This window comes from Rhea americana, unplaced genomic scaffold (assembly GCF_003343005.1).
Source record: "Rhea americana isolate MKP2758 unplaced genomic scaffold, rheAme1 scaffold_42, whole genome shotgun sequence".
NCBI lineage: Eukaryota > Metazoa > Chordata > Aves > Rheiformes > Rheidae > Rhea > Rhea americana.
This window is the reverse complement of record NW_028186557.1, coordinates 2,826,528-2,836,013: the sequence shown is the minus strand read 5'-3', so window position 1 is coordinate 2,836,013 and position 9,486 is coordinate 2,826,528. Positions and strand designations below refer to the sequence as shown.

Here is a 9,486-nt window from a genome sequence, read left to right as displayed (position 1 = left end):
ATATAAAATAGAAGATTTATGGTTTTTAATTTAGTATTTTAAATGCACAGTTAAATCTCACCGAAAACCCATTCAAGTCAACAGAAAGCCTCATTCTAGCTTAAATTGGCTTTAGAACAATTCTCTGGTGCATACAGGTGTTCACAGTTGCCATCAACTTCACAATGAGCCATTAAAAGCAGAATTTCTCTTTTGGGTTGCTTTTCTAACCTAAAATTTAAAGCATTCACATATAACACAGAAGTAGAACTATTTGCACAAGATGTGTATAAATATAAAGTTTATTCAGTATAGTGTTTAGAAAAATAAGTTCACATCATCTCAGAATACAAATAAAACACTTAATTGTCCAGGCACAAACCCCTATTACAGTACAACAAACATACATACTTTAGATCTCTTTGGTTGGGTAATTAAGCACAGATATGTTTGATGATATACTCTGGGTAGGCATCATCTAACAGTGCAGTAAAGACTTCTGATTATTCCCTCCTCTAATGCATACATTCCGTTTAGATTTCATATTTGTTGTAAGGCACAATAAACCCTTATCACAGAAATAACTGGTTAGTTCTGGACAAACAGTACATGCAGCAAAAGAACAAACATCCTCTGAATGTGAATCCTGGAAGTCAGAAGATTCACTCCCCTCCTTGAGTTTAGAAACAAAAGAAGCTAATTTTAAATTATATGAAACAGGTAAAGTATAAAATATCCTTCAAGATAGCAACTGCTAGGAGATACAGGAAGACTTCAGGTCTTCTTGCTTGTAAAATATCATTACTTTGTTTCCAGAGTTAAAAAAACTATTATTCTTTTTATGATTTGAGATGCTTCTTGACCACGAACACTACATGACTTATGCCCTGGGAGTTCCACACACTTATTTTGTAATAAAACTAGGGGGATGAACCCTGTCGGTTGTTCATCTGTCCTTGTTAAAAGTGCACAGGCACTGGAAATCAACGTACAGGAAAAATTCCTATGCACATGGGGCCAAATTCTGCCCTCTGTAATTTGGCTGAAATCTGTCTTTGAGGTGGTTTTACAGGATTTTAAGTCAGAAGCATTATTGTCATTAATCCTAGACTGATCATAACAACACTAAAGGGGGCTCCATCTTCAGTTCAATCCCCTTTACTTCTGGGGAAAACAGCTTTCCGAATGCGTCTTCCTGAATCCCCAGGCAAAGTAAAGCAATAACGGGAAAGCGTGATAGATCGTTACTATGCCTTGCGAATTGGTTCATACCGCCACAGCATACCGGACCAAATCCGTCCCCGATTCAACTCCAGTGAAATGAACGGACCATATTCTCAGCTGGTGTGAAATGATGTTAAAGCCCACGAAACTGTGGTAGAGTTTATCCCAGCTGAGGACCTGGCCAATCGACATCGATGATTTATGCGGCTGAAAAGTCCTTTTAGGTAAGACCACAGGAATAATGTTACAAATAGTCCAGACAGAGCACTTCATTGAGTAGGTTTCTGGTTCTCAGCAGAACTCTGGATGAATTAAAGGCAGCTTTAATTAAAAGTATTAAAGTACAATTTTTTTTTCTTTCTTTCTTTCTTTCTTTTTTTTTTTAATGCTCATGCTTGGAAGGAATTTGCTTGAACTTCAAGCATATTTTTCAACACTGAGTCTGGGACCAAAAAAGTAGCAGAATTTGGCAATATTTCCTGTAAGATTTCCAGTGGACTTACAAGTTACAAACACATGTGAAGTTGAAATGATAATTTATTCTCATCCATAATAGAAGGGGAGGGAAAGAAGGAGGGCTTTTTTAAAAAATGTTGGATAGACATATCTTCCATTTAAACAACAGAACATGATAATAAAGACTGTCTATGGGACTCAGATGCTCACTGCCATTCATATGTGTGGGAGATGAGCATCCCTATCCCCTAAACACCATCTAAAATCCTCAGTTGGGAGTCAGTGGAGCAATGCCTTATTTACAGCAGCTGAAGATCCRGCCCCAGATGCTTTTTGGGGCTGTGTGTACTGTGTACTTAGAGCAGTTAGCCTGCTTGCTTCAGGGCCACATAATAAAAACTGACCCTTATTTTACAGTAGGAGTAAAACTACTATTTAAATATCTATTTTAAAAACACTGTACCGTGCAATGACTCTTTATATTGTGCATATGTACCTGCAGAAAACATGAGGTTACAACTATGTTATCTGGAGGGAATGACACTTATTTTCAATGGCAGAAAGAAAGAGTGAAACATAATAAGTTACTTGATATCTGGAAGACTAGAGTAGATTATTTTTACTTTGTCCCAAACCACTGCTTTTATGTACATCCTCCACTCCCACTCAAGAATGGAAAATCTCCGATTAGAAGTACCAGACACTCCAAGATACACACCACCGTAACAGCAGACACAGTTTTCACACCAACTGTGCTGCAAAGCCATGGAATTCAGAGCCTCAGTAACAAAATGAACACACAGGAGGGGGAAGAAAAAAAAAAGTAACATGTACTGCATAACACCACGGTCATTCAGTTATGAGATCTGATTGCTTCAACAACCGAGAGTGCGCTCTGAAATATTACTAGCTTCCCTCTAAATATAGTCTGAGCTTTACAGACCAAACTTTAAGCCCCAAACAACTCCTCCAGAGCCATGCACAGCTCCCACTCCATGCATATATTCTCTGTTAATATGACAATGTTACAGGGTGCTTTTAACTTTCCAAATAGTTGAACAAATTCATGCAAAGCAGATATAGCTACTGTTATCATCATCTTGGTTTTATGGGTGAAGTAGAGGTGCTAAACAAACTGCCCACGCTGGAGCCCAGCAAAGTACTCGGACAAACCACCAGAGCAGAGATGAGAACTCTAGACTACCCCGCTCCTGCCTCGGTCACCCCGAATGCTGGGGAAGTTGTGCAAGGGGAATATACAGTTCCACGTTCTGCTTGTGATAATCTTCATTTCAAAGCACTTGCCCTAAACACCTTTTTTTGCTTGGGTGCATGTAGGGACAGCCAGTCACTCAGGGGCTGCTTCCGTTTGCCAAGCATCAGTGACTGCTTTCAGCTGCGAAGTGCAAACCTCACACACCCGCCTTTCCCTTTCCCTGCACTTTTTCCTGCAGCCCCAGGGTTGCAGCATGAACTACAGCGCTCAGCTTTCAGGTTGCACGTTAATACCTTGAAAAACAAGCTGTATTCAACATAGTGCAAAACAATAGCGAGGATGTCCATGCCACACTTATGGCGCATAGAAAAAACCTTCATTCCTTAAAGGCTTTTCACAGAACCAGTTCATAACTACGACAGGAACAGACTGGGACATGCTACCTCTACTCTCTTTCCTCTCTCTCTCTCTCTCTCTCTCTCTCCTTTTTTTGTCCTTTATGAGTGATCTTATTTTTGTCCTGGGCTTGATTTGGTGCCCATGGAAGGTTACGAAAACTTTTCTCATTGACTTCCAAAGGCTTCATAACCGGCCCCATATGAGGATGAATACATGCTTTCGTTACTGTATATATTCACATTAGAGTAAAAAACAAAACAAAAACACAAAGATTAACAGCATCTCATTTTTATACATCTGCATTATTATTATTATTATTACTTTAAAGCTTAAGGATGTGCTTTTCCATGCTACAAAGATTTCTCTGGAGGAAAGGTAAATTCTGTTCCACCTGTCTAGAGCCTGCCTGCTTGTGCTGTCCCTACGGGAGTGCAAGGGGGCAAAGGCAGAGGAATCCCTCCCCGCTGCAGCACAGAAACGGCTGCTCCCTCAAACCTTTCGGGCAGCTGCATTCCCACTGTCAGCCCCCRCAATGCTTATTCTGGAAGATATATAAATATATGCTTAAGTGCACTCCTGGATTGGGGCCGGCCTGCTGGAACAGCGGCTGAAGCCCTCCCACATGGGATGCTGGGCCAACGGGTCCGTGTAAACACGGGACTCCCTTCCCTGGCCTGCCCATCCCGCCTTTCAGGCTCGTCTGCCTGAGGCTGGAGCCAGTATCTTCCCCTCGGCACCACTGCTTTGCCCATGGTCCCTCCGCGGGCTCCTTCTGCAAGGTTTACGTGGTGCACGAGGGTCTCTCTTYGGCCCTCTGCACCGCTAGTAAATGTCACCCATAACGACCAAAAGAACGACTCTCCTTACTCAACGCAAGTAGAGACACCGAGGTCACTTGGTCTACTTGCAACAGCAGGGCATCGGGATTTGGCCCTGAGGACGGATACTTGCAAATCACTGTTTCTATTCCTCCTGCCACTGTGCTTTAGTAACAAAGATAAGGCCACTAGGAAGAAAGGCACATGGAATTCTGTAAAAAATACACAAAAGGTTCAACTAATTTGCAAATTACTAACAAAACAAACAAAAAACCCCCCGAACACAAAGACAGAGGGTAGAGACAGGGACCTCCTGGGTTTGTGACTTGGGGAGTTCATTTTCTAGTTTCAGTGTGATTAACATTTTACTTTTACAGTCTATTGCTTGAAAAACTACAAAAAAGTAAAACCTTGTCAGAAATAACTATGTTTACTTCCTGCTCAAACAATAAAAATAAATTAAACAGCCAAAAAATGTTTTCCTTTTCAATGTATTGTGTCTAAAGTGAAAGGGAACATAAACCATAAATAAAATCCATTGTACTAATTAAAAAAAAAAGAAGTCTCCTTTATAAGAACTGAAACAATATTTACATTCATACTGGAGAGAAAGTTTCTGAGTTGCATAATTAGAGTTTTAAATGATGCTTTTTCTGCTGCATTAACAAAATGCTAGCTGTAGCATTTAGAAACCTGCAAATGTTTGATGCAGTATTTTTGGTATGAATACAAGTCTGCTGCAAAAAACAAACACATCAGTAACAGTATCATTTGTGATTTTGTTTTGTTTCTTAACCTCAAACAACATAGAAGTAGCCTGTGAGGTATCGTCTAGAGTTCCTTAAAAAAACTTTTCAATGCCCATGGACTAGAAGTAAACAGCAAAAATGACTGCATCATTTCTACCTTTCCAGAGCGAGACTTTTGTTTCCTATCTAACATTAGGAGTGTATACTTACTGTTGAGAGCGTGTTGTGCTATGGAGAGTCTAGTTAAATTATCAAGGGAACATCAGTTAGACAAACCAGTACCCATTTGCTTGGTACTTCCCCTGGTGTTTCCTTCTCCTTTAATCTGCTTAAAAGAGAATACTGCATGCAAGCCAAGTGTGACAACCTAATTCCATTGCTGGAGATTCCTCTGTACATTAATTCAGACCATTTAAGTGTCCTTCTGTTTTCTTCAAATGACAAAGAAAAAAAAAAGAAAAGAAGAAAAAAAGTCAAACCACTTGGTGCTTGTTAGGGCTTCAACAGGGGACTTATCTATTAAAACAGAAAGCAAGAAAAAAATTACAAGTCTTGCATATCTTCATCCATCTGAACTGTCTGCAGTTTGGCAAGTTCTTTTTTATCTGTTTCCAGTTCTTCACAGACTGTGTCAACCATGTTACTCATAACATATTTGGATTTCGTATCCAGCATCATCAAGTTGCCAGTTGACTTACTCTCAGAATTAGGTAAGAAATTCTCTTTGACATCAGGTACAGCTTGCAGAACTAACCTGTGCTCTCTGACAAAATCTGGGTGCACTTGTGCAGATGGATGGCTGACACGGTCTCCGGTTGCAGAAACTATTTCTCCAAGCGCAGGCTGTGCTGTAGAAATGGACAACAGATCTTGACTGGTAATGAGGGAACAGTTCTGAAGAGTTGCATAGTTAGTGTTGCTGATAGATATCACGGTAGAGGTACTGGTTACAGGTGATGACATGGGCTGACTCTCTGAGATGCCAGAGTTCAGTTCTGCAGCATTTAAAAGAGTTGGTGGTGTGAGGGAAAAATTATGTGAGGGAGTTACATTCACTAATGAGGATGCCAGGGACTGGAGTCCTCCGCTGGATATATTTTCAGAAGACATGTTTACATTTAGTTGTGTGTTCTGACTGACTGGCATTAACTGGGAAAACACGAGGCTTCTTTCCAGTCCTTCTTGCTTAACAGATCCTACTGCCTGACCTGAATTGGGAACTGTATAAACCACTGCACTTGGCGTGAGAGGGCTGAAGAAAACTTTTCCTTGTTGCACTGTTGAAGAGTCACTTGTAAAAGTTCCTCCATCAGTTGTACTGGGATTTACCGAAACATTACCTGGAGAAATGGAAGCAAAAAAGGATAATACAGATTACAGTTGGCAGGAGTTGCACAGGCATTTTGTTAAAACACTTTGGTCTCGTTTTATTTAGAGTAATATGGTAATATTTCAAACAATACGGAACAGTGTTGTTTATAACAGGCTAGAGAAAAGAAGGAATGAAGAAATAAAAGCTTCTGTTGCTAAAAACTGCTTTTAGAAAGAAAAGGGAAAGGTTATGGCATATTATGTATCTTTCAAACTCTCTCTCATTAAGGGGCGAACAGTCGCTAACCACATGATTAAGATGAGTGTGCTCTGGCCTCCACTAGTTGCTACTGCTCAACTTCTATCTAAGAATAGAAGCATGAAAAGCTATTAAAGATAGTTCAGTGACAGACTACAACTTGYGTATGGGAAACTGTGAACGTATTACACGAAATGTGTTACGGCTGAGCAGAAAGCTACCTGAGTAAACCTGCCGGGAAAAGTTCAAAATCAAAGGCTTCTACCAGTTTAACTGTGTAGCCAGTCAAGCATTCAAATACCTTTCACCTTCCCTTATCATATATTTCCAAGGGCCTAACCCAACCACATCCTCTGCACGTGTAAAGCCACAAGGTGCCTGGCTACCCTTGCTGAAAGCCCAGGAACTGCTCGCATGATGTTGCAGCTAACCAGAGCAAGAATAGGTGGATAGGCAAGACCTGAAGTTGGTTTTATTGGACGTAAGTTGTCATTTTAGTCATTCCTAAACATAGAAAATGTTGCTTCTCAGGACCAAGTCCCATTTTAAGCCTCTCTCTTTCTCAAAAAAGGACTTAGTTTTATTTTTAAGAGGCTAAAATTAGAGATACCTGATTTTTTTAAAATAGTATTTAAARCGCATATTACAGCTGAGGAATGATTATTAAAACAATCACATTTTAGCACTTCTCACTCATTTCCTTTAATCAATGGTAATTTTTTGGAAGATGTTAGTTGTATATCTAAACTAGAAGAGTAAAGTAAGGCAACTGAAAGCTACCTGGCAATAAGGTATCATTTACTGTAGCTTGCTTAAAATAGCCTGTGATGCATTTCACTTGGAATACACAGCCAGCTATCAGTCTCTCAGACATTTAAAAAAAATTAATCAAAGCAGCAGATTCAAGCAGCAGATTCTCTCCATTGTGAATCAATCTCCAGCAGGAAGTGATATTTTTAAGAAAGGGAAAAATGGCCTGCCAATAGCTTATGATGTTTCTTAGGACTTTGAAATACCGTTCTCCCATATTACTTAATGGGCAGAAATTTTATTGTCACCTTTGCTGGCTGTCAGTTTTTGCCTTGTGGTATGTGGATTAAATGGTAATTACAGCTGGTATTCAAATAAAACATTTGATCTTTTAAATCTAGCTAAACTATTATTCCACTATTTTCCAGTGACAGTAAGTGTCACATTTTAGGATCATATAATTTTGCACCTCATTTAAAATGTGTTTTTACAGCTTCATATAATTTTAACAGTAAAAATAATTAACTCCCTATACACGTTTAATTCAAATAAGCTAACACGAGCATGATTTGATTTTCATTGTAGTATTCATAGCTCCTGAAACTACAGTGATTCATTCAAGTTTAATCATTTTCATAACTAAAGATACTGTGGTTAATAAGTAACAAAGTTGTTCAGTTGTGCTTTACCACTGACCTACATCAAAATAACGATCCAGAATTAGACTTGCATTACATAGGATTCTTCTTCACTAGTCAGAAGTTTCAGCCTGATATCTTAAGACCAACTCTAAAGCAAATTTGGGGAGGAGCCTATATACTTGGCATGTGAACCTCTGATGACATATTTCCCTTGGACTGAGGACAGTCTAATCCAAATACCCTTGCATTTTATATCTACAAGCAACCGCATATTTCTATTGTTTCCTGTCAGTTTAATCATTCATAATTACAGGAAAAAAAAATGTATGAGCATAACTGTTTGGTCTTGTTGTGTCTATAGTCATTTTAAATTTATTCTTATGAAATGCGTTGGTTAAAAAAAAAAAGAAAGAAAAACAAAACAACTACCGCAAGAGCAACAACAGTAACAATTTCCAGCTGCTGCAGTTTTCATTTTTATAAACCTTCTCATTAAAAGAATTCAATGGCAAATAGGGAATACTTTGATTTTCTAAAATATGCAAAATTATAAATACTTGTGAAGACTAATATGAAAGATCTGACAACTGTATGRGATAAGAAGTGTAAAATACTAGACATCCTCCTCTACTCATAGTAAATAAGCTCTATCTCATGTAACCTATGTCCACCTATGAGCATAATCTACAGAGAACGACACAGCGAGGCAACCTAAACCAAGGCGAGAGGTATTACTTGATGTACCGTGTGTGGCTGTGGCCGAGATACAGCAGTGGTACATCAGAGGAGAAGTATTAGAAGTTCTGAAACGCAAAGCGCGCCCAGTTGCAATTCTTCCTTGCAGCTTTTAGCGTAACAAACAAAACTTTTACCTTGTGAAGCTGCCACAGAAACAGGAGGCAGCTGCAGAGAAGAAAAACCGATGCTTCCGTTTAGCAGCTGGCCATTTGTTCCTGAATTGGGGATCTGGACAATGCCATACTGGTTTATTTGGACAGGAGCAGTAAAAGTAACTACAGAGCCTCCATCTTGGGAAGCAACAGTTTGCGTGCTTTCCCTTTTCACCTCCGTGCTTGGTATCAATCCTGGGAACGAGACCGGGATGTTACTGGCGCTGAACGTAGCTGCTGCCGTGTTAGGGACCGAAGCCTGAAGGAGTTTGAAGTCCTTAACATCTTCTGAAGACGACGACAGTATGTCAGTGATTGACACCCCATTGCTCACGACGCTGGAAGTGGTTTTGGGTGAATTTAAAGTTACTGTCTGTGAAGCCCCCACGCTGAGTCCATTGAGAATGACGCCGTTGGGTCCCTGGAGGAAAGAGCTACCATTGAGAAAGACGGGAGAAGTACTGGCAGGCACTAGGTTTCCGTTCAACAAGACGCCCGATGAGCTCAAGGCTATTTTAGTGTTTCCAAGCTGCTGCATGTACACCGGCTCCATGTGGCCGGGAAGGCTGAGGCTGGTAACTCCGTCGGACGAGCTCGAGAGCGGATGCGGAGATAAGTCCTCCTGCCCCTTACTGGATTCATCTTCCGTGCTAGGGTTGCCATCCGACTCGCTACGGGAAAAGACGGAGACACGACATCGCGTTAGCGCGCCGCGGCCTACCGGGAAGCGCTAGGCCACGCGCGGCTCCTTGCTTCGGTGCAGCCCATAAGAGTTTTGTGGGGGCTTCTCCCCT

General features: G+C 40.4%; 1 protein-coding gene across 1 annotated transcript in view; it reads right to left on the bottom strand.

The window, feature by feature from the left end:
• Positions 1-263: 263 nt before the first annotated feature.
• Positions 264-9,486, bottom strand: part of SIX4 (SIX homeobox 4) — an 11,763-nt gene continuing 2,540 nt past the window's right edge. Inside the window, exons 2-3 of the mRNA XM_085315053.1 lie at positions 8,675-9,363; positions 264-6,181 (exon numbers count right to left, since the gene is read on the bottom strand). Of these exons, the coding sequence (XP_085171179.1) occupies positions 5,385-6,181; positions 8,675-9,363 (1,486 nt within the window). The 3' untranslated portion in view covers positions 264-5,384. The remainder of the gene's footprint in view (positions 6,182-8,674; positions 9,364-9,486) is intronic.